The following is a 25707-nucleotide window of genomic DNA, read 5'->3' as shown; positions in this document are numbered from 1 at the left end:
GGGAGGGGTTGAGGTGGGGAGGGGTGGACAGAGGAACTGAAGGGGGGCTCTGTGCTGACAGCAGAGAGCCTGATGTGTGGCTCGAACTCACGGATTGTGAGATCATGACCTGAGCCGAAGTGGGATGCTCCACTGACTAGCCACCCAGGCACCCCTTTCTTCATGATTTTTAACGGCCGCACATTTTTCCATCAGGAGGACGTAGCATAACAACAACTTTTTAGAGCCTTTCCAATGTTTCGTTAGAGAAAATGAGTATCCTTGTAGTGTATCTTCTGCTGAATCACTTCCCTATGCTAGATAGCTAAGATACTACCAGTCCATAAGTTAAAAGCTTTTTATAAAGGCTCTATTACCTGTGTTTTCCACAAAGGTTTCAATATACCCTCTGATAGAATGTAAGAGTGCCCCTCACTAAATCCTTATTGAGATGATTATATTTAAATAAGAGAAATTATCAAATTATTAGGTGAAATACACAGCTAACCCTATTTTCCTTTCTTGAATTACTGGTCAGGTTGAATATCTTTCAAGTGGTTCCTGAACATCTATATATTTTCCGGAGTTGTCTGATCATATTATATGCCCACTGTTCCCTTTTTTTCTTGTTGACTTGTAAGAGTTACTTATTTAGAGGTTTTTCTCTTTTTCCTCCCCCTTTTTGGGGGAGTGAAATCAAGGCTTCCTTCATCTTTTACTTGTTACTTTATTTGTCTTACTAAATTCTTTAAACAACCTAGATGAAATAGTTTTAGTGTCTGTATAGCTTTATTAATGTCTTCTCTCTCTGTTCCTCTTTCATAATAATAAAAAGAGCAAATCACTTGACAACAAAATGTAACAATATGGAATTCAAAAATGGACACACAAGCTCCTGGAACCAGCCACTTATCACAAAACGGACAATGTCAATTTTCGAACATACAATCACTTTTGTTCATACTTAGCTCAGAATGAGTAAACAGAATTTTATTCAAACTTTACAAATCTCCTTTACATTTATTTAGCCTGAGAGTAAGCGTGAGAAAATCCGACCTGCAGTTGGACTTCACTGCCCAAACAGTTAGCATCTGAAAATAAAGTTGTGAATGAACACGCATTTAGCGAACGTAGCTAGAGCCTTGCGGTGACCTTTGACGATGAATACTGATACAAACCAAACTTCAATCTGGTCTACATGACCTTCAGAGCCTAAAAGTACCTATTGCCTAATCACGATTCAAAAAGGTCCGCAGATGACAAATTACGGAGGTGCGTCCAGATGCAGAATGTAGTTCGACATTTCCACGGCTGCTGCTTTAGATTGCTACTACAAAGTCGACTCCCCGATCCTTCGTATCCCACGTGTACTTGAAACCATGTAGCAGCATGGCACAGTTTCTTTTTATGAATATCAGTACCTGTAATCAAATATAAAAACCGAGTCTCCCTCTTTTAAATATTAAGCTTCTGAATGTTCCATTCATCCTTTGGTTTCAAACCCACACGATGCACTCACATTACATTCAGATTTAGCATGGAGACAGCACACTGTGCATCTGTTGGGAAAGGGCGGGGGGTGGGGGGAGCTGCGGGGATACCAGAGCACTGCGTTAGAGAAAGCAAACGTAGAAGCAAAAATACTTTCTGAATATATACTGTACATTATGTAAACAAACATTCATAATAAGAATCAACACAGGCCAAAATATTGTCTTCTAGGACATCAGAATCTTCATCCTTTTCAATCACACACACACTGAAGATGTTTTTTTGTTAAGAAAAATGGAGCCTGTTCCTATATTTGCTTATGTGCTTCAATATCTTGGAAAGAAGTGATTACTACATTCATTTGCTAACGGTTTGTCCTCTTAGTTGGCTGGCTGTTGCAAACAAGGAATACAGGACTATCATTTCAGTACCTGTTTTCCATTTAATACTAGCGAAGTAATATATATAATTAATTCATCGTTATCAGTCCATATTAGTAATATAAATAGATTAGGTGAAGCAGTGAATTCTAAAATTTGTGCAGGGGAAACTAGTTGATAATTTGTTTCCGATAAGGCTAGTAGCAAAATAATTACTACAAAGTCAGTCCAAGCTAGTAGCAGACCCCTGATTCAGCAAGCTGAATCAAAGTCTGAAGTTAGGTCATTTTAATTCCTGTCTATTACTGTGCAAACCTAGAATTTCCTATGTAAAAGACAGTGCTGGCAGCATTGAAATCCTGAAACAACAGAATGAAATACTGATTAGGTTTTGAAATGCAGAGATACTATATGAAGAAATTTGAAGGTCTTAATGATGGTGTCACAGCAATGGCCTCAGGATTCCCTTAATGAATCCAAAACTAAGAAAGAGAATCCATTAGTCAATAATAATATGAGTCAAAAGCCCAAATTTGAAGCAAGAAATGACAGACCTAAAACCAAAGATGCATTTTCTACTATGACAATATGTAAGAATTTCAAGCTTTATGTCAACATTTTGTACCAGCAGCAGCCCCCTCTAGAAGGAAAAAGCTTAGTCATGACTGTCCATCCCTTTTCAAAGCTTCCAGTCTTTGAAGGAGTGCGTTTCCAAATGCTTCCCGGTAGGCAGGGCTGAGGGTATCCAGCAAAGAGTAGACTGTTTCATGATAGGGGGTGTGTAAGTGATCGTCCACTTGGTCAAAAGCATAGCCTACCACCTACAAGAGAAATGCAACAGTGAATTAAAGAACCAGACTTCATCTCGGTACAGAAAGCAAAAACCAAGTGTTTACACAGGTCATTCCCCAACGACATGATTTCTCAATCAATAGTCAGAATATGCAGATTTCTTTTTTAAGTTTTATTTCATCTTATTTGAGAGACAGAGACCGTGTGATGGGGGAGGGGCAGAGAGAGGGAGGGAGAGTATCTCAAGCAGGCTCCGTGCTGCCAGCACAGAGTGCGATGCAGGGCTCGATCTCATGAAACCGTGAGATCGCGATCTGAGCCGAAACCAAGAGTTGGACGCTTAACCGACTGAGCCACCCGGGTGCCCCTAGAATATGCATATTTCTAATCAGTCTGAAACATGGGAACACCACCAGCTTTAAAATGCCCTCTTTATCATTCTTTTCTCAAAATGTAAAAGTTTAATTTACCTACTCCTGATCCTAAAAAGGAATGTAGAAAGCTACACAGAACCAGTATTTCATTTTCATAGACTGGACCGTCCTTCTATTTAATCCCACATATATTAAGGATCATTAATTAAAGGCACATCATAGATAATATATATATCAGTCTATATTTTAAAGATTTACAAAAATTATTTTTCACTTATTTCTTTTTCAAAAATTTTTAAAAGATCTTATCTTTAAAGAATCTCTATTGATCATGCTTTACAATTAGTTACATTACTAGTTTAACGTTATAAGCACATTACTTATCTGTCAGGGAAACAAGTGCTCAGCCCTGTGAGATAAAAGGGAATGCTATTCTCTGTGTGCGTTGTCTTTAAACACAATGAGAGCTTTTTTCCCCAACAAGATGAATCCGGGTTCACCAGCACAGGGTAGGGGGAAATCAATTTAGTTTTTGTTGACTTGACCAAAGCGTGTGAATTCCGTATATGAACTCTAATTTTTTATGGCATCTACTCAAGTCATAGAAGATGCAAGTTTATGTTGGAAGTGGCACTGTTTTTGCTTTAAATAAAAGGCAGAGGCAGGCATCTACAGACGACGAGTCACCCCTCTTCAGAACCGCCAGGCCGCAGCACCGTCTGCTTGGATTACAGTTCCGTTTGCCCCTCTCTTCCTTGCTAGATGGTAGTTTTCCTAGTGGATGGGGATCATGTCTTACTCATGGTTTGATTTTCAATTCCTGACACAGGACAGATGCTCAGTAACTTAACTGAGTAAAAGTGCAAAAACAAATATTTGGATACCTATGTGCCAGGTTTGTAAGTGATCTAGACCTTTCTGCAAGCTATTCATATAATCATCCCCCCATCCTCTTTAGTTTTCTTACCCCTCCCTCCCTCCCTCCCTTCCTTCCTTCCTTCATTCCTTTTCTAGTCTCTAGGTTATAAAGAAGCAAGGACTCAGAGAGGCAGAATGACTCACCCAAGATGACTCAAATTCACACTGGGTTCTCACTCTGATCAGAATCCTTCCTACCTTCACACCATCACCTTGGAATTAATCCATGTAAGATCACATTAATTTATGCAGGGTCATGTATCTCTACTCTTCATTTGCCTATTTCTGTTGTTTTTTTTTTTAAGTTTATTTATTGAGGGAGCGAGCAAGCGAGCACGTGAGCAGGGAGCAGGGGAGGGGCAGAGAGAGTGAGAGGGAGAGAGAGAGTCCCAAGCAGGCTCCACGCCCAGCACAGAGCCTAATGCAGACCTCAATCCCACGACCCTGGGATCATGACCTGAGCCGAAATCAAGAGTCAGATGCTCAACAGACTGAGCCACCCAGGTGCCCCAGAAGAGACATTTTATGAGAGGTGGGGAAAGGTCCTCTTAACACAATGATCGCAAAACTCATCCAGTGTAGAGAATGCCTGATTTTGGCGGGCATATTTAGCTACAGACAAGAAATAAGTTACTTTGGGGGGGTGATGATCAAAGCAAAGTAACACTCTGCAAATCAAATGGCTTTTCTTTTTCAAAAAATCCAATTTCCCCATGTTGACCCAAAGACTTTAGAATCAGTAAGAATTCGTAGGGAAAAAAGTTTCCTTACAAAAATCTTGGAACTGCTGAGTGTCCTCAGTTAGCACCCCTCCCACTCCCCGACCCCTAAAGTGGTAAAGACGGCAATAAATTTTTTTTTTCCCCTAAAAAGAAAGGTGACTTACCCTGAGCCCTGCTTCAGTCAGCTCCAGGCAGTATCTGTTCCTCTCTCTTGTTTCCACATTGATATAGGCCACATCATCTGCACAGCGCAAGTTTTTTGAGACAAACATGTTGTTAACAGCAAAGAGAACATCGTTGACAACTGCTTCAGCTTCTAGCTTCATATCTTTCATATCAGCTTCTTCAAAACCATTAAGCTGCGCATCTTCTTCAAATCCTGACATGCTACTTAGCTCCATGGGATTACAGTCTGTTTCCATTCTGCAAAGAAGCAGATATAAAACGTGTTTACAGATGGACATGCCAAATATTATTGCTTGATGAAAAGTAGCTACGGCCCAATAGAAAACAGTAATGAATTAGTAACAACTTTTAGGGAAAATACTGTCTAAAACCATTTTTGGGGGGCGCCGGGGTGGCTCAGTCGGTTAAGCGTCCGACTTCGGCTCAGGTCACGATCTCACGGTTCGTGGGTTCGAGCCCTGCGTGGGGCTGTGTGCTGACAGCTCAGAGCTTGGAGCCTGCTTTGGATTCTGTGTCTTCCCCTCTCTTTGCCCCTCCCCCTCTCGCTCTGTCTCTCAAAAATGAATACACGTTAAAAAAACTTAAAACCGTTTTTGATTGTTTTTCACAGACATGTACAGATTTAAAAAAAAAAAAAAGACCTAGGTTTTCCACTCCTCCCCCACAGTGACACTAATTCAGAATATTAGTTTTTAGCTATTTCAAACAATGTCTCAATAAAAATCCTAGTACATTCTTCTTTCTAATGTGTAATAATTTTTCTAGTGTAGGTATTTAAAATTGGAATTGCTGAGTCAGAGTGTATGCTCATTTTAACTTTCAACAGACTGCTGATTCACCTTCAAAAAACAGGCTGTACTCATTTATACCCTGTGAATAGAATATGAGGGACTATATACTCTTTTTCACTACCCTCTTGACAATCTTTTCTAATATTTACCCATTTGAGAGGCAGAATGAGGCCTCAGTGAGTATATACTTTTTCGATGAAACATCTTTCTGAATATTTACAGGGTATTCTTAGTTCCGAGATCATACAGCTGTAAAAAACAGAAATGGAAATGAACTCAGCTCGTCTCTGAAATCAGAATACAAATTCTGACCCACTACACTACACTACTCTCAATAGCTCCTTTTATGACTTTTGGATTTGGGGTTTTAAGAAGGCCTTCCCCATCGGATGATCACATTTTAAAAACCTCTTAAGCACTCTTCTGAGCTCTCATTCTCTGTATGTGTAGTTAATTCTCTGATCCAGCTGGAATTTATTTTGTGTAGCTTTATTTTTGAAATGGATGGCTTACTGTCCCAACAACATTTACTGAATGACTCATGTTTTCACCACTTCTTTGAACTGATCCAAAGATTATAATTTGAAAAATATTATTTCTCAGGCGAACTCAATCCAACATTACTGCCGGCTGCTATGTAGTTCTAGCTTCTCTTCTGTGACTGGGGTAGCAGTGAGTATTGTTAAAATTTGAAATACACAAATGAGAAAAGTTAATGAATGTCAGATTGCGTTGGAACGTAGGGAGGCTTCTTTAGAAGAAAATATGGTTTCTTTTTACCCGCAGGCTTTAAAAGTCAGTTAAGATTTCATTTCTCTGAGCTAGAATAAGCATCCATTGTCCTGAATATAGTATGATTGATTCTCCAACTTGTTATGAATATTTATATAATTTTTCTACTATCTTAAAAATTCCAGCTCTTTTTCTACAGGTACCTCAATTGTGGATGTCAGAAATGATAATCATCACATAAAAAAGATGTTTATATGAGAAATCTTGACAAGCTTTTAAAGCAAAAGTCTAAATCATTGTAATTAGGACTTTAATGATGGAGAAAGATGAAGAATCCAACAGCAGAATGAAGACATCCTCACAGGTCAATAAAGTTAGTCATCCAACTGTTCTGTAATAATTATCACCAGTGGACAAAAAAGACACAACTTTCCTAACTACAATCTTTTAGAAGAGTTTTTCCTAGAATGTCTTTACATGATGCATAAAATAGACATGTTCAGAACTGCTGGTGATGATATATATACATGAAAACGATACATGTTAGTATTGAAGCAGTATTCAAGATATTACAATTTTATCTTTTGTTGTTTTTAACAGGTTCTTGCTTTATCGATACACTTTCCTTTTCCTAACAACACTTCCTTCTCCTACCTGAGTCAGGTAACCAAGCAACATGAGTGAGACTGACTCCAGTCCTGGCTAAAGACTGTCCTAATCAATGCATGAATTCTTTCTAGTCACTTCAATCCAGAACAGTTTGAGCGCACAGCCCCAGTTGCTCCCGGTGGCCATCCTGAGACAGGAAACTAGCCCAAGCAGGATCCTGACAGTGGGGAAGAACAGAGCTAAGAGATACAGAGGGAAATGGGGCCAAAGTCCTGACAGCTGTCCGACCTTCACATTTTCAGTTACTGAATCCAACAATTTCCCATTCTTTACAGGCAACTGAAAGCATCCTAACTGATATACAAGTCTACACAAAATGAAAAGCAGTGACTGATCTAGCTTGTCAACGGTTTTTTATATTCATTTGTTATTTATTTGGGGGTGGGGGGAAGGGGCCGAGAGGGAGAGACAGAGAAAGAGAATCCCAAGCAGGCTCCATGCTAAGCATGTGGGGCTCAATCCCACGAACCGTGAGATCATGACCTGAGCTGAAATCAAGAGTTGGATGCTAAACTGACTGAACCACCCAGGTGTCCCTAGCTCTTCACTGGTTTTATAAAAGTAAAGAGATTTTAAAAATGGGGCCTTCGGATCGAGTCTTGCGAGCCTTGCATCGGGCTCCGCACTGACAGCACAGAGACTGGGATTCTCTCTCTCCCTCTCTTTTTGTCCCCACCTTGCGCATGCACGTGCTCTTCCTCAAAATAAATAAACTTTAAAAAAATAAAAAATTAAACTCTGATATTTTCGTGCCTGTCACACAGAAAGTGCCTAATAAAAGCTCTGTAAAACGTGAATAGAAGTATGCATCTGTATCAGCTTCCTATTTCTAATGTAACAAATCACCGCAAATCTAGTGGCTTAAAACAACACGCTTCTTTTCCTATAATTCTGAAGGAGTGAAATCTAAAATCCAGGGATCAGCAGGGATGCAATACTTCTGGAACCTTCAAAGGAGAATCTGTTTTCTTGTCTTTTCTAGCTTCTAGAAGTTGGCGGTATTCCTTGGCTCATGGTCCCTTCCTGTCCCTTCAGAACACATCACTCCACCCTCCGGTTCTGCAGTGACACCTTCCTTTCCGGACTCTTGACATGGGCCCCCCTCTTACAAGGAGCCTTGTACTTACACCGGGCCTACCCGGACAACCAAGGATACGTCCCAGACCCACGGCCCTAGAGTTAATCAAACCTGCAAAGTTCCTTTTATCATATAAGGTAACATATTCAGTTTCTGGTGATTAAAACACGGACATCTTTGGGGGCCATTATTCTGTCCACCACAGTGTCTGTACCCTATTGGCAGGAAAGGAGTATGAAGATAGTCAGAGAGACTTCATTTTCTGACTTTCTTTTTTGGAAGTTATAATTTATTTTTAATACACACACTGGATGGGCGATGTAAAGTACTAGGCAGTTTCCATGGTTCTCTTAAAAGAAGGCTCAGAGCACCTGCCAAGCTCAGTGCTTTCTTTGGAAAGGTTCCTTAATTACAGGCTCATGCTTTGTACTCTGTCACTCCGGGACCATGATCGCAGCAAAATACCGGGGATGGTGTTTCAATGAAAGGTACCATCTCGAGGCTGGCAAGGGGTTTATAAAGTATCCTGGGTCAAGAGCTCTGTCCAACTACTGGACTCCGGATGGTGAGTGGCCTATCCAAACAGATCCTCTCATGAGGAGATTGAACACAGAGCCAAAAAACAGGCAGTCGGTTGGTGGGGACAGTGCAGGAGCTACAGCAGAGAGACCAGGGAGCAACAGGGTGGCTTTATCACCGGGACACTAAGGAAATGGCTTCCGCATTTCTGATTACGCATTCCAGGAACAAAAATACTTTGAGCGACACCTTGGTGTGTGTCTACTTAGACACATATTCTACTACAATTAAAATATTACAAACACACAAATATGAATTTAAACAGGAGCAGGTAAAATAGGAACTGTAAACTATTTTCTCTTACTTCTCAATGGATTATCTCGTGTACCTGGCTGTGGAGGCCTGCACCACACAGGATGAGGGGATGCATGTCCGTTTCGGTGAAGGGACACTACTGGGATTACTACTGACACCTCGGAGCTGCAGTCTGGTTACCAGAATGGTTCTCTCATCAGCATGAGAATCTGGTAAAAATCTTTGGTTTCCCTTTCTGCAGGCAAAACAATTTATCATCATATAACAAATTCTAGACCCGACAGAACTTTGTGCGATGACAGAAACATTCTTTATCAGCACAGAATAGCTACCAGCAAGCTTGGTTAGAGTGACTGAGGAACTGAATTTCAAATTTTATTTCATTTTCATTCATCTAAGTTTAAATAGTGGTTCCTGTAGCAGACAGCACAGGTATAGACCTTTATGCATACTCATGAGTAAAATGATTAACATGATTAACTGAGTTTATACTATGGTTGAAAAAAATCAGTAGATAGAAAAGTACTAAAGGAAACTTATTTTATATAGGAGTAGCAAGATTTAGAAATACATGTTAGAAAAAACATTTTGAATCTTAGCTACCCCATGGAGGGTAATTAACCATTTTGTTTCAAATGGTAAAAAGTAATGAATTATTTTTACGTTTTGTGATCTTGTCAATTTAGACTCTATGTTTATTAATTGAATATCGTAATCCACTGTGCATCTATATATCCAGCATTTTTCTAAGCATTAGAATACTAATTAAAGGTTTCTACTGGTAGCTTAGTTTGGGAAATAAGACAAGCACATGAAATACGTACATAAATATTAACGCTACACACATGCATCATAATTATAACCTAAGAGATGTACTTAATCGTGAGTGGCAGATAATTAGAGAAAGCAATGTTTTTGTCCTACTACAAACTTACCACTAAACTTGTACCAACTTGGGCTGGTCACGTAACCTCACTGGACTCATGGTTTTCTCACCTATAAAATAAGGGAAACAGACAAATTCTTTACTGCTCTTGAGAGCTCTGACATTCTGTGATCTATGATGCAATTGTCATTTATGATGCGGCTTGACTTTGACTCATGGCACAGGTCAGTCAAAACTGGTCTTGAATGAGCACAGATGAAATTATGGGTAAAGCAGAAAGAACCTTAGAGCTGTGAAGAATTCTTCATAGGGAACACAGCATAAGCAAAAATCTGCATGGGGTGTGGCAGGAATTCTGAGGAGACTAGTCTAACTAGTCTAATACAAGGACAATGTTAGGAGAGTAATAATAGATACAGATGGCCCAATTTGATGGGTGCTGATACCCAGACACGAAAATTTGATTTTGATATAATAGTTTTAAGCTTTGAGAATGGTAATAACAATGTCTTTATATTTAAAGTGGGTTTCTTTTAGGCAGCATATAGTTTGGTCCTGCCTTTTTATCCAATCTGACAATCTTTACCTTTTAATCGTAGTGTTTAGACCACTTATATTTAACATTACTATAATTATTGATACAGTTATTATTTACCTTGTTTTTTCTTTATGCGATTTATACTCTCTTCCCTTTTCCTTCTTTTTCTGCCTACTTTTGGACTGACCACTTTTTAGGATTCTATTTTATATCGTTTGGTGGCTTATTAACTAGAACTCTTTGTGTGTTTTTAGTGGTTACTTTATACATCTTTAATTACCATCATCTACCTTCAACCTTGAAGTGATATACCACTTCATGTACAGTATAAGAACTTTACAAGAGTATACTATGTAGCCTTTGTGCTATTTTTGTCTTATTTTATTTCTACATGTCAGAAACTTGATAGTACATACTACTTTTGTTTTAAACAGTCAATAATTTTTCAGATATTTAGATAATAAGAAAACAAGTATTTTATATTTAACCAGATAGTTACATCTCTGGTGTTCCACATTCCTTCCTGTTTGTCTACATTTGTGTCTATGATTTGTATCATATTTCTCTGCCTGAACATTTCCTTTAACATTCCTGTAGTGCAGACCCGCTGTTAATAAATTCTTTCAGCTTTTATTTAAGTAAGTCTTCCTTTTACCTTCATTTTTCAAAGATAGTTTTGCCGGGTATAGAATCCTAGGTTAACAGGGTTCCCCCCCCCCTTCCCTGCCTTTCAAGACTTTAAAGATGTTTCTCTATTTTCTTGCTTATGTGATTTCCTATGAGAAATCTAATGTCACTGTTATCTCTGTTCCTCTTGGTGTAGTTTTCCTTGTTTCTTTTACTTGGGGTTCACTGAGTCTCTTGCATCTGTGGGTTTATATAGTTTTTAACAAATTTGGAAAAATTTGGAAACTCTTTTTTTTTAAGTTTTTATTTATTTGAGAGAGAGTGTGAGCATGCATGAGTGGGGGAGGGGCAAAGAGAGGGAGAGAGTGAATCCCAAGCAGGCTCTGCACTATCAGGGCAGAGACAGGCACAGGGCTTCAACTCACAAATCATGAGATCATGGCCTGAGCTAAAACCAAGAGTTGGATGTTCAACCGAATGAACCACCCAGGTGTCCCTTGGCCATTATTTCTTCAAACACTGATCTGTTCCTCCCCTCTTCAGGGACGCCACAATTTAATAAACATTAGTCTAAGTGAAGTTGTCCTACTCCTTTTTTCATGTTTTTAGTCTCTTTCTCTTTGTGTTTCACTTTGAAGAGCTTTTATTGCTATGTCTTCAAATTCACGAATCTTTTCTTTTGCTGTATCCAATCTCTTCAACTTGAGTATTAAAAAAATACATATTTTCCATGTCTCTGCCTAATTTGTTCAGTCTTTTCTCTAGCTTTTTAAACATATGAAATAGAGTTTTAATGTCCCTGTCTACTGATTTGCTATTTCTGGGTTAATTTCAACTTATAGATTTTTCTTACTATAGGTTGTAAACCTAGAGTAAACCTGCTTTGCATGCCTGGTAATTTTTTATCGGATGCCAGACAATGTGTATTTTACCTTGTATGGTCTTGGCTATTTTAATACTCCTATAATTATTATTGAGCATTCTTCTGGGGCATAGTTATCTGGAAACAGCTTGGTCCTTTTGGGTCTTGCTTTTAGACTTTTCAAGGCAGTATCAAAGCTACACTTCACTTCTGGTTAATTTTGACACAACTATAGAGTCAAAAACCTTTCTGAACATTCTGATGTCCTAGGGATTATGAGGTTTTCCATTAAGGGTGATAGGAACAGGAACATCCCTGGTCCCGTCTGAGTTCTGAAAAGTCCTCGAATTCTTTTGGGTAGTTTCCTCACACCTACGTGTTGATCAGCATTCAGCTGCAGGCCGGAGAAGGATCCCCTGTGTATTTCTTGCTTTCTGTGAAGTTCTCTACTTTCTAGTATTCCCCCCTAGCTGGCTTCGCCTTTCTGAACTCCTAGCTCCATATCCTCAATTAAGGGAAGGGAGACTACTGGGCTCCACATGGGCTCCTTCTCCTGGTGCCATGGCTAGAAATTCTCTTGAGGCAATAAGCTGGGGCAATGGGCTCATCTCATTTTTTTTTTTTTTTAATATTTATTTTTGAGACAGAGAGACAGAGTATGAGCGGGGGAGGGGCAGAGAAGAGGAGACACAGAATCTGAAGCAGGTTCCAGTCTCTGAGCTGTCAGCACAGAGCCCGACGCGGGGCTCAAACTCACAGACCTCGAGATCATGACCTTGAGCCGAAGTCGGCCACTTAACTGACTGAGCCACCCAGGCGCCCCTGGGCTCATCTCATTTGTATCTTGTCTCTCAGGGATCAGTGTTCTTCATTGTCTGATGCCCTAAGTCTTAAAAGCCTTTTTCTCCCATATATTTTTGCCCACTTTCTCACTGTTTCAGATAGAAGGGGAAATCTGGGCCCTGTCCCTCTGTCTTCGCTACAAGTGCATATCCCAGTAGCCAGTTTTGAGCTAACTTTGTGATCTTATTTCTCAGTTTTTCTTTCAGTGATTTTGGACAATATATATATATATAAAAGGTTTAAAGTAATCTCTACACCAAACATGGGGGCTCAAACTCATGACCCCAAGGTCAAGAGTCGTACTGTCCAGCAACCAAGCCAACCAGGCACTCCTTTCCCATATTACTTTGGATCAGCTTTACCACCTTGCCAGTTCCTTCATTAATGAATTAAATACATTACACAAATTTGAGTATAGTTGACACACGATGTTAGTCTCAGGTATGTAACTTAATGACTTGACAAGTTCATACGTTATGCCGTGTTCACCCCGAGTGTGGCCACCTGTCCTGTTACACAGCTATTACAACATCATTAACTGTATTTCTTAGACTGTGCCTTCTATTCTCATGACTCACTCTATGGAGTTAAATACATTTCTGACACATGCTTACTAAGTTTGTATGAGACTCATGTTTCAAACTTAAAAACCATTGTATTTTGACACTGCAGGTGACCCTTGAACAACATGGGTTTGATATGCATAGTTCCACTTACATGCAGATTTTTAAGATAATGTACTATAAATCTATTTTCTCTTCTTTGTGACTTATTTAGTAATGTCTTTTCTCTGCTGATTGTTAAAAATAAAGCACATAATGCATGCAACATACAAAATATATGCTAACTGTTCATATCATTGGTATGACTTCAGGTCAACAGTAGGCTATTGGTTCAGAGTTTGGGGAGTCAAAAGTTATATCTGGACTTTCAACTACATGGGGGTTGGTGCCTGCATTTTTCAAAGTTGAGCTGTACTTTCAGACTTTTAATTCTTCAAAATTCAGCTCAGACACATTTATTTCAGGATTATGTATCTGATCTCAAGAGAGAGTAAATCACTATGTCCTTCTTCCTTTGCATCAGTATTGCTGCAAGTTTTCATACTTCATTGCAAATCAGGGTCCGTGATGTCTACATCATCGGCACATCTCCCATAAGGCAGATCTTTACCGAACGTATATATATTTATATACACGTATGTATACACACACACACACATATGTATATGTATGTGTGTGTGTGTGTATGTATATATATATATATATATATATATATATATATATATATATACTTAAGTTTATTTATTTATAATCTCTACACCCAACGTGGGGCTCGAAGTCACAATCCCGAGATCAAGAGTCACACACTCCACTGACTAAGCCAGACAGGTGCTTCTCACTGAATATCTTCCGAATGAATAAACCAAAGAAAAAACTCTAACTCTCTGCTTCTCAAGCTGTGATACTTGGCCCTGTGACAAGGGGCATACAAAGCAACCGGATAAACAGTGTAGACATTCCCCTCAAATACACGTCACTGTTATAGTAACAGTATTAGGTAGCATGATGCAAAATTGCCTAGAACTTTAAAGCACACGGAGGTCTTAAGCCATATCCTCTTCAGGTTATGCCTCCATACCCCTAGAGTTTGCTTCTGATAAAAATATTTTAGTGAAAAATAAAAGAATACTGCTCTAATCTTAGACATTAACTCAAAAGGCTTAAAATTCCAGGCACTGGATCTAGCTAGGGGTATAAAATTAATGAGCAGAGGTGGAAGCTAGTAGAAGGGTAGCAGGTTAGTATCGAGTTAGACCTCTCTAAGTCTTTATATCTCCTCCCACTGCAGTTAGGATACTGTGTTTTGCAAACAGCCAAGGTAATTCTTGATAGCTCTTACTCCATCTGGTGGTATGGTTTTGGAGCTCTGGTAGTTTTTTTGGAAGATGCAGGAAACTGGTTATCAAGATATTGATTACTAAGGCCTTTATTCCCAACCTCTTAACTTTGTATCTTCTACTTTTTCTATGGCAAAAAGGAAATATATTATGTTTGCAATAAGACAAACCTGTTTTGAAAACATGATATATTGGGAAGTACAAGGTATAGAAGCGGAAACATTCTTCTTAGAGAAGCTAAGCTGTTGAGATAGTTAAAGTAACTGGTAGCTTGAGAGGTTTGAATTTATCTGCACTTCAAACAAGTGTTTTGAAAGTAAAGATGAATAAAGTTGATTCATTATAATTAGCAACATTCAGGAATCAGCCAAAGCTAGTTTAATCTTTGTTTTCTGTTAACACATAACATTTTGTGTGTTTTCTAAGATATATGTGTGTTTTGAAATTAAAATCAGAATCACTTATAGTATTGCAAATATACAGAATTTTATTAAAAAATATTTTTAATGTTTGTTTATTTTTGAGAGAGACAGAGAGACAGAAAGCAAGTAGAGGAGGGGCAGAGAGAGAGGGCGACACAGAATCTAAAGCAGTCACCAGGCTCTGAGCTGTCAGCACAGAGCCCGAAGCGGGGCTCGAATTCCAGAACCATGAGATCATGACCTGAGTTGGACACTTAACCGACTGAGCCACCCAGGCACCCCCATGGTATTTGCAATTCAAATGAAAATGGCCTATTTTTCCATTTGTACACTGATTTATAAAATTACTCTGCACCCCATTTCCAACAATGGCAGAGACACATATACACAACTGAGTAATAACGAATCAAGCCAACAGAATCGTACGGTACTTTTGCTGATTATGGAGGGAACTAACAGTGAAGAAATACACAGATAGCATTAATTTGAGAGGCCTTTTAAACTGCAAATAAGCGGAGAAGATGGTGGCATAGGAGGACGCTGGGCTCACCACGTTCTGCTGATCCCCTAGAGTCCACCCACATTGGCCTAAATAACCCAGAAAACCGGCAGAAGACTAGCAGAACAGACTCTTTGGGGCCAGGCACAGACGAGAGGCCCACAGAAGAGGGTAGGAAGGGCGGAGAGGCGGTGCGCGCTCCACGGACTGGCGGGAGGGAGCCAGGGCGGTGGAGGGGCAGGCCGCCTGGCCGGGCAGAGCCCCCAGTCTGGCCTGCAAAAGCGGAGGGGCCGGCCTAAGTGAGTTCTGACAGCCAGCGGGACTTAACATCTGAAATGTTAAAAGTCAACAGCTCTACTCAGAGAGCGGGAGGGCAAGAGGACACTGGGAGGGAGAGGTGTTGAGCCCCGGAAGACAGAGCTCAGCTAGGCGGGGAACAAAGACGCTGGCCAGCGCCATCTCCCCCTCCCATCCCTCAGCCGAAATCCCAAAGGGAACCAGTTCCCGTCACTGACCTTGCTTGCACAGCGCAAACACCCAACACTGCTTCTGTGGATCCATCCCTCCGAGGGGTCTGCCTCCCTCCCAGGGCTGGAGGGCCCCTCCCACAGGGGACCACCGAGGGCAAAGCAAGCCGAGTCTGCCCCTCCTGCCCCTGTGCACCTGCGGATCCACCCCGGCTAATACGCCAGATCCCATTCAAAGCAGCACCACAAGCCTGGCAGTGTGCAAGTGGCCCAGACAGGGGCCACACCACTCCACAGTGAGTCCTGCCTCTGGGAGAGGGGAAGATAAGGTAGACACCAGTCTGACTGTGGCCCCAGCGGTGGGCTGGGGACAGACATCGGGTCTGACTGCGGCCCGCCCACCAACACAAGTTACTCCGGACCACAGGGGAAGTGCCTTGCGGTTCCGCCGCCCCAGGGACTACCCAAAATGACGAAACAGAAGAACTCTCCTCAAAAGAAACTCCAGGAAGTAGCAACAGCTAACGAATTGATCAAAAACGATTTAAGCAATATAACAGAACAAGAATTTAGAATAATGGTCATAAAATTAATTGCTGGGCTTGAAAAAAGTATAGACAGCAGAGAATCTATTGCTACAGAGATCAAGGGACTAAGAAACAGTCATGAGGAACTAAAAAATGCTATAAATGAGGTGCAAAATAAAATGGATGTGACCACAGCTGGGACTGAAGAGGCAGAGGAGAGAATATGTGAATTAGAAGATAAAATTATGGAGACAAAGAGGAAGCTGAGAAAAAGAGAGAGAAAAAAATCCAAGAGTATGAGGGGAGAATTAGAGAACTAAGTGATGCAATGAAATGCAATATCCGTATAATAGGAATTCCAGAAGAGGAAGAGAGGAAGAGAAGAGAGAGAAGACGAAGAGAGAGAGAAAGGGGCTGAACAAATCATAGCTGAGAACTTCCCTGATCTGGGGAAGGAAAAAGGCATTGAAATCCAACAGGCACAGAGAACTCCCTTGAGACATAACTTCAATCGATCTTCTGCATGACATAGCATAGTGAAACTGGCAAAATATAAGGATAAAGAGAAAATTCTGAAAGCAGCTAGGGATAAACACGCTTTAACATATAAAGGGAGACCGATAAGACTAGTGACGGATTTATCTACTGAAACTTGGCAGGCCAGAAAGGAATGGCAGGAAATCTTCAATGTGATGAACAGAAAAAATATGCAGCCGAGAATCCTTTATCCAGCAAGTCTGTCATTTAGAATAGAAGGAGAGATAAAGGTCTTCCCAAACAAACAAAAACTGAAGGAATTTGTCACCACTAAACCAGCCCTACAAGAGATCCTAAGGGGGATTCTGTGAGTGAAATGTTACAAGGACCACAAAGTACCAGAGACATCACTACAAGCATGAAACCTACATATATCACAATGACCCTAAACCCATATCTTTCTATAATAACACCGAATGTAAATAGACTAAATGCTCCAACCAAAAGACATAGGGTATCGGAATGGATAAAAAAACAAGACCCATCTATTTGCTGTCTACAAGAGACTCATTTTAGACCTGAGGACACCTTCAGATTGAAAGTGAGGGGATGGAGAACTATTTATCATGCCACTGGAAGTCAAAAGAAAGCTGGAGTAGCCATACTTATATCAGACAAATTAGACTTTAAATTAAAGGCTGTAACAAGAGGTGAAGAAGGGCATTAAAAATAATTACAGGGTCTATCCATCAGGAAGAGCTAACAATTATAAATGTCTATGCCCCGAATACGGAAGCCCCCAAACATATAAAACAATTAATCACAAACATAAGCAACTTTATTGATAAGAATGTGGTAATTGCAGGGGACTTTAATACTCCACTTACAACAAGAATAGATCATCTAGACACAGGATCAATAAAGAAACAAGGGCCCTGAATGATACATTGGATCATATGGACTTGACAGACACATTTAGAACTCTGCATCCCAAAGCAACAGAATATACTTTCTTCTCAAGTGCACATGGAACATTTTCCAAAATAGGTAACATACTGGGTCACAAAACAGCCCTTCATAAGTATACAAGAATTGAGATTATACCATGTACACTTTCAGACCACAATGTTATGAAGCTTGAAATCAACCACAGGAAAAAGTCTGGAAAACCTCCAAAACCATGGAGGTTAAAGAACACCCTACTAAAGGATGAATGGGTCACCCAGGCAATTGAGAAGATATTAAAAAATATATGGAAACAAATGAAAATGAAAATACAACAATCCAAACACCTTGGGATGCAGCGAAGGCAGTCCTGAGAGGAAAATACATTGCAATCCAGGCCTATCTCAAGAAACAAGAAAAATCCCAAATACAAAATCTAACAGCACACATAAAGGAAACAGAAGCAGAACAGCAAAGACACCCCAAACCCAGAAGAAGAGAAATAATAAAGATCAGAGCAGAAATAAACAATATCGAATCTAAAAAAACTGTAGAGCACATAAATGAAACCAAGAGTTGTTTTTTTGAAAAAATAAACAAAATTGATAAACCTCTAGCCAGGCTTCTCAAAAAGAAAAGGGAGATGACCCAAATAGATAAAATCATGAATGAAAATAGAATTATTACAACCAATCCCTCAGAAATAAAAGCAATTATCAGGGAATACTATGAAAAATTATATGCCAACAAACTGGACAACCTGGAAGAAATGGACAAATTCCTAAGCACCCACACACTTCCAAAACTCAAACAGGAAGAAATAGAAAACTTGAATGGACCCATAACCAGTGAAGAAATTGAATCAGTTATCAAAAATCTCCCAACAAATAAGAGTCCAGGACCAGATGGCTTCCCTGGGGAATTCTACCAGACATGTAAAGCAGAGATAATACCTATCCTTCTCAAGCTGTTCCAAAAAATAAAAAGGGAAGGAAAACTTCCAGACTCATTCTATGAAGCCAGCATTACTTTGATTCCTAAACCAGACAGAGACCCAGCAAAAAAAGAGAACTATAGGCCAATATCCCTGGTGAATATGGATGCAAAAATTCTCAATAAGATACTAGCAAATCGAATTCAACAGCATATAAAAAGAATTATTCACCATGATCAAGTGGGATTCATTCCTGGGCTGCAGGGCTGGTTCAACATTCGCAAATCAATCAGTGTGCTATATCACATTAATAAAAGAAAAGATAAGAACCATATGATCCTGTCAATCGATGCAGAAAAAGCATTGGACAAAATTCAGCATCCTTTCTTAATAAAAACCCTCGAGAAAGTCAGGATAGAAGGAACATACTTTAACATCATAAAAGCCATTTATGAAAAGCCCACAGCTAACATCATCCTCAATGGGGAAAAACTGAGAGCTGTCTCCCTGAGATCAGGATGTCCACTCTTACTGCGGTTGTTTAACATAGTGTTGGAAGTTCTAGCAACAGCAATCAGACAACAAAAGGAAATCAAAGCCATCAAAATTGGCAAAGATGAAGTCAAGCTTTCATTTTGCAGATGACATGATATCATACATGGAAAACCTGACAGACTCCACCAAAAGTCTGCTAGAACTGATACATGAATTCAGCAAAGTCGCAGGATACAAAATCAATGTACAGAAATCAGTTGCATTCTTATACACTAATAATGAAGCAACAGAAAGACAAATAAAGAAACAGATCCCATTCACAACTGCACCAAGAAGCATAAAATACCTAGGAATAAACCTAACCAAAGATGTAAAATATCTGTATGCTGAAAACTATAGACAGCTTATGAAGGAAACTGAAGAAGATATAAAGAAAAGGAAAAACATTCCGTGCTCATGGATTGGAAGAATATTGTTAAAATGTCAATACTACCCAAAGCTATCTACACATTCAATGCAATCCCAATCAAAACTGTACCAGCATTCTCCTCAAAGCTAGAAATTTGTATGGAATCACCAAAGGCCCCGAAGAGCCAAAGTAATTTTGAAGAAGAAGACCAAAGCAGGAGGCAGCACAATCCCAGACTTTTGCCTCTACTACAAAGCTGTCATCATCAAGACAGCATGGTATTGGCACAAACACAGACACATAGACCAATGGAATAGAATAGAAACCCTGGTACTAGATCCACAAAAGTATGGCCAACTAATCTTTGACAAAGCAGGAAAGAATATCCAATGGAAAAAAGACAGTCTTTTTAACAAATGGTGCTGGGTGAACTGGACAGCAACATGCAGAAGGATGAAACTAGACCACATTCTTACACCATTCACAAAAATAAACTCAAAATGGATAAAGGACCTGAATGTGAGACAGGAAACCATCAAAACCCTAGAGGAGAAAGCAGGAAAAAACCTCTCTGACCTCAGCTGCAGCAATTTCTTACTTGACACATCTCCAAAGGCAAGGGAATTAAAAGCAAAAATGAACTATTGGGACCTCATGAAGATAAAAAGCTTCTGCACTGCAAAAGAAACAATCAACAAAACTAAAAGGCAGCCAACAGAATGGGAAAAGATATTTGCAAATGACATATCGGACAAAGGACTAGTATCCAAAATCTATAAAGAGCTCACCAAACTCCACACCCAAAAAACAAATAATCCAGTGAAGAAATAGGCAGAAAACATGAATAGACACTTCTCTAAAGAAGACATCCGGATGGCCAACAGACACATGAAAAGATGCTCAACGTCACTCCTCATCAGGGAAATACAAATCAAAACCACACACAGATACCACCTCACGCCAGTCAGAGTGGCTAAGATGAACAAATCAGGAGACTATAGATGCTGGAGAAGATGCGGAGAAACGGGAACCCTCTTCTTGCACTGTTGGTGGGAATGCAGACTGGTGCAGCTGCTCTGGAAAACAGTGTGGAGGTTCTTCAAAAAATTATAAATAGATCTACCCTATGACCCAGCAATAGCACTGCTAGGAATTTACCCAAGGGATACAGGAGTACTGATGCATAGGGGTACTTGCACCCCAATGTTTATAGCAGCACTTTCAACAATAGCCAAATTATGGAAAGAGCCTAAATGTCCATCAACTGATGAATAGAAAAAGAAATTGTGGTTTATATACACAATGGAATACTACGTGGCAATGAGAAAGAATGAAATCTGGCCTTTTGTAGCAACGTGGATGGAACTGGAGAGTGTTATGCTGAGTGAAATAAGCCATACAGAGAAAGACAGATACCATATGTTTTCACTCTTATGTGGATCCTGAGAAACTTAACAGAAGACCATGGGGGAGGGGAAGAAGAAAAAAAAAAAAAAAGAGGTTAGAAAGGGAGGGAGCCAAAATATAAGAGACTCTTAAAAACTGAGAACAGGGGCGCCTGGGTGGCTCAGTCCATTAAGTCTCCACCTTTGGCTCAGGGCATGATCTCACGGTTTGTGAGTTCGAGCCCCATGTCAGGCTCTGTGATGACAGCTCAGAGCCTGGAGCCTGCTTCAGATTCTGTCTCACTCTCTCTCTGCCCTTCCCCTGCTCATACTCTGTCTCTGTCTCTCTCTCTGAAAAACAAATAAACATTAAAAAAAATTAAAAAAAAAAAAACTGAGAACAAACAGGGTTGATGGGGGATGGGAGGGAGGGGAGGTGGGGGATGGGCATTGAGGAGGGCACCTGTTGGGATGAGCACTAGGTGTTGTATGAAAACCAACTGGACAATAAAGTTCATATTAAAAAAAAAACTGTAAATAAGCATCAGCACTATACCCCCATAAACAACCTTTCCTTTAAAACCAGAAATTACAAATGAAATTCTAAGAAAAATCTCAAATACCAAACGCTTAAAATAAAAATCCTCCCAGCATTAGTTTGTTTCCATGTAATCCTCTAGGTTATGCAGAGGATTTGGTCTACACTTAATATAAAGTACGGTATAAGCAACATAAGAGAAATCAATATCCAAAGAGACATAAAATAGAAAACCTCTCTGCTTTCCATTTCAACTCTGAATTGGCTGTTTACCAGGTTCTGAGCAATATTCCATCGCCAGCACCTTCAAAAAATTGGAATACCTTGCTGGTGCTATCAGTTATTCTGGTAGATTGTGTCACCTTGTATAAAGTTTCCAAAATCATTCGTTATAGCATCATACATCAATTATTTAGGAACAAGCTCTTACTTCGTCCGTTGGTATAATCTTTGTGCTATGTTAGTGTTTTGGAGGATTTATGAACTGGTTACCACTAAGTATTTATCACTAAGTTGTTCATTCTCTAATTTAGTAGGCTTTGCTGCGTTTCAACACAAATTTACAGCATCAAAGAGCTGCAAAAAGACTGTGGATTTGTCCTTGATGACAAAACACACTTCATACATATGACATGATAAAAGAATAGAGGCGGCATGATTTCAAGAGCAGTATATAGAGTTCATATTTTCACTTTGAGAGTTTGACATTGCAAAAGTCCACAGAGGGCTGGAACGCAGTATCTTAATCATGATTACTTTTAGTTGATTTTCAGCCTGGCAAATCCTCTCAATATGGACAAGAAGTGGCCACTATGGTGCGGTGGTTAAAGGGTCTTGAAAAGGGCAGCAATCTGAGCTCTGCCACTTACTCTGAGACTTGGGGCAAGATACTTGAATCTCTCTAGTCACACAGTCCTTCCTCTCTAAACAGAGCTAACCACAGCCCCTACCTAGAGGGATACCGCAAGTACTAACTGAGTGAGTTTATGGAAAGTGCTTAGCATGGTGCTAAGCTCAGGAAATACTGTCAATTATTATATATTAAAAAGATAGCTAAAGACCTGACCCTGAAACTCAAGCCACTTAACTCTGCGTTTGGCCCTCTTTACACCACGTAAAGTGCCGTGGCCGTTGCTGTCTTGTACAACTCCCAGGACCATGCGATGTGGCAGCCCTACGGCCAATAATCCTACCTCAAGTGCAAGTCTCAAAAGGCCAAGAGCATTTCATCCGCTTTCCTTTTGCTTCACACATTAACACGGATTTCTCTGAAGGATGTACGTAGCTCTGGTATACAGCTTCTAACCTGTCACTTCAAAGCCTTTTACAGAATTCTTAAAAAGTTGACAGTGTTCAGTTGACGGTGTTTCTTCACTTTCCTCATTTAATTAGCACTAGGTGTTAACATTTTGCGATGATGAAAACACGAAAATAGCACTGGGATTTACGGTGAGTTCATAGCCTATTTGAGCTAAAGGTATAATAATGCTATGTCCTAAGACTTAACATTTATGCTGAATTTCTCCTAGAAAACATAGCATGCACAAGGCAACACCCTTAACACTCAAAGGGAGCATGTAAGTTGTACAATTTCCGATTTTTATTTTTCTTTACTGATTGAAATTTCAGGTGTTTCACGGACAGCCTGAATGCAATTCTGTATTCCAAAAGAAGTCGCATATCACTCGGACTTGAAAGAAGTCAACTGTATCCATTTGTCAAAAGTGCAGTTCAAATCTTCCAAGGCCTATTCTGATTCCCAGCCAGATGAGATCTCACTTTTTCATCACTTTGTTTATACTCTTTTTATGGCAAACATAATTATTATTCGTACACACATCTTACTTACCATCTTCAAAATACTCCCAGAAACCAACTGCTACTTACTACCTTTACCACTACTAACTACTCTAGTCCAAGCTACTGCCTTCTGTTGCATGGATTACTGCAATACCTCTCTCTAACTGGTCTGGCTTTTTCTCCTTCGGTCCTCCCACCTCCAGAACGCAGTTAGCATGACCCTGAGGAAAATTAGGCCAGATTATGTCATTCCTCTTCTCTAACCCATTCACCCACCCCGAGTAAAAGGCCAAAGTCCTTATGGGGCTCTGTAAGACTGCCCACTCTCTAGCCCCCAGCTTCAACTCCCCTTCATTCGCCGCTGATGTTCTCTGAACTCACCAAGCATGCCCTTGCCATAGGGTCTGCACCTGCTGCTCCCCTGCCCCGGGAAACAACTCTTCAGGTATTCCCATGCCTTGCTTCCCAGTTTTCTCTGTCTCTTTTAAAGCATCACCTTATTGGGGTACCTGGGTGGCTCAGGTCATGGTTTCCTGTTCTGTGAGTTCTAGCCCCGCCCCCTCCCCTCCTAGGGCTCTGTGCTGACAGCTAGGAGCCTGGAGCCTGTTTTGTATTCTGTCTTCCTCCCTCTCTCCGCCTTTCCCCCGCTCATGATCTGTCTCTCTTGCTTTCAAAAATAAAATAAAAAGAAAATATTTAAAAAAAAACCAAAAACACCATCTTATTAAATAAGACAGACCTTCTCTTACCCCTCTACGTAAAAGTGGTAAATCTCTTCCCTCTTCATTCTTTATATCGCTTTATGTTTTTTCTACAGCACTTACCAGCACAGGGCATATGATATACTATTTAATTACTGTTTCCCTTCCTTTCAGTGAAATGTGAAGCTCCATGAGGCCAGACACTTAATCCGTTCACTGCTGTATCCCCAGCACCGAGAACAGTCCCTGGCACATAGCACTCAATAAATCAATACTTACTGAAGAGACTAATGGCCCTTTCACTATAGAACACAGACTCCTTGGATTCTTTTCTACCTTCTCCACATCACCAACTGCGGAGACCTAGATTTAATAGACCCTTAACGAATGTTTTTGAATGAATGAAGAGCAAGGGGAATGAAGTTACTGAGGATGCTTGGGACAGGTCTACACAGAAGGAGGGGAACCAACAATCCAAGCAACTACATATACCAGACAACACTCTGGTTCTCAAATGAAAAGGTGGTTGTGGAAAGGGGCTTTTCCGCTTTCTCATCTGTCAACACTTCCGGGCTGTCTCGGTGTTTCTAAGGCATTTGTGGAACTTACCCACACATCAGTGAAATCTCCTTAAACCGGTCGTCTTCATTCGCTATCCCTAATGAAACCGTTGTGTATCGCGGCTCTGTTTAGGTTCGCCCCCAATTTCAAGCTCGGCTAGTCTGGATCCTAACCCCGGGCATCTGGCCTCCAGGACACCGAACACCCGCACGCAGGCCTTTCGGGGAGGGGGGGTGGGGGTGACCAAGTTAACGGCCGGCTCGGCCTCTGCAGGAGTTTCCCCCCAAATGAAGGCAGAAATACGATTGCGCAGATTCCCAGAGCAGCACAAGTACTTCGCCCAGGTTTCGGCGGGGTCCGGAGGCTCTGGCATCGGTCAGAGAAAGCAGTTCTGCCCACAGATGCCTCCCAAACTCAAGTTTCCCGGTCGCCGGTGCAGCACACCCCGCACGAAGGCAGCGCTCTGGAAACTGCCAGCCGCTAGCCAAACAGAACCGAGGGCGAAGCTTGGGAAACAATACCTGAAAGAGGCGGGGGACGCATAACTTGCTGACAATGGGCACCGGTCCATACCGGGGGCGGGAAGGACGTGGAGGTGCTGCAGCCCTTCGCGAGGGGCCCGCGGAGCTCGGAGCGCCCGTTTCCGGGGTCGGGGTCCCGGGTGACCGCACGGCCCAGGCCAAACGCACCCTCAGACCCCTGTCAACGCGGCCACCGGGCCCCTTCCGCCGTCGCCCCCCACGGCCCGGCCCGCTGCGTCCCGCTCGCAGGGCCCCAGGGCGGCCCCGAGCCCCTCTCGGCGGCCGTCCGTCCGCATCCGGCCCCGCGACGGCTCACCTGCGCGCGCCCGGCGTCCTCCTCTTCCTCCCTCCCGGGGCTTCTGGAGCGGCCCCGCGGCGCCGTCCCGCCTCCCGCCCTCGCCCCGCCCCCTCGGAGCCGGAACCG

General features: G+C 41.1%; 1 protein-coding gene across 7 annotated transcripts; it reads right to left on the bottom strand.

Moving 5' to 3' along the window:
- Positions 1 to 948: 948 nt before the first annotated feature.
- GSKIP (GSK3B interacting protein) lies at positions 949 to 25701 on the bottom strand. Of its 7 annotated transcripts, none has more exons than XM_053889774.1 (5): positions 25600 to 25701; positions 9882 to 9942; positions 9020 to 9181; positions 4821 to 5079; positions 949 to 2671 (listed from the first exon to the last, which is right to left on the bottom strand). In XM_053889774.1, exons 4-5 carry the CDS (start codon positions 5076 to 5078, stop codon positions 2510 to 2512), a joined length of 420 nt encoding a protein of 139 aa, XP_053745749.1. In that variant the 5' UTR covers position 5079; positions 9020 to 9181; positions 9882 to 9942; positions 25600 to 25701; the 3' UTR covers positions 949 to 2509. The 7 variants fall into 7 exon arrangements, with proteins under 7 accessions (XP_053745749.1, XP_053745751.1, XP_053745748.1 ...); XM_053889776.1 differs by lacking the exon at positions 25600 to 25701 and adding an exon at positions 25284 to 25592 and having other exon boundaries at positions 8996 to 9181; XM_053889773.1 differs by lacking the exon at positions 25600 to 25701 and adding an exon at positions 25284 to 25592.
- Between the last annotated feature and the right edge of the window lie 6 nt (positions 25702 to 25707).

Source organism: Panthera pardus, unplaced genomic scaffold, assembly GCF_024362965.1.
Source record: "Panthera pardus isolate Hobbes unplaced genomic scaffold, ASM2436296v1 HiC_scaffold_24, whole genome shotgun sequence".
In the NCBI taxonomy this organism is placed as follows: domain Eukaryota; kingdom Metazoa; phylum Chordata; class Mammalia; order Carnivora; family Felidae; genus Panthera; species Panthera pardus.
Note: the sequence above shows the minus strand (reverse complement) of the source record. Positions and strands in the feature narration are given on the sequence as shown.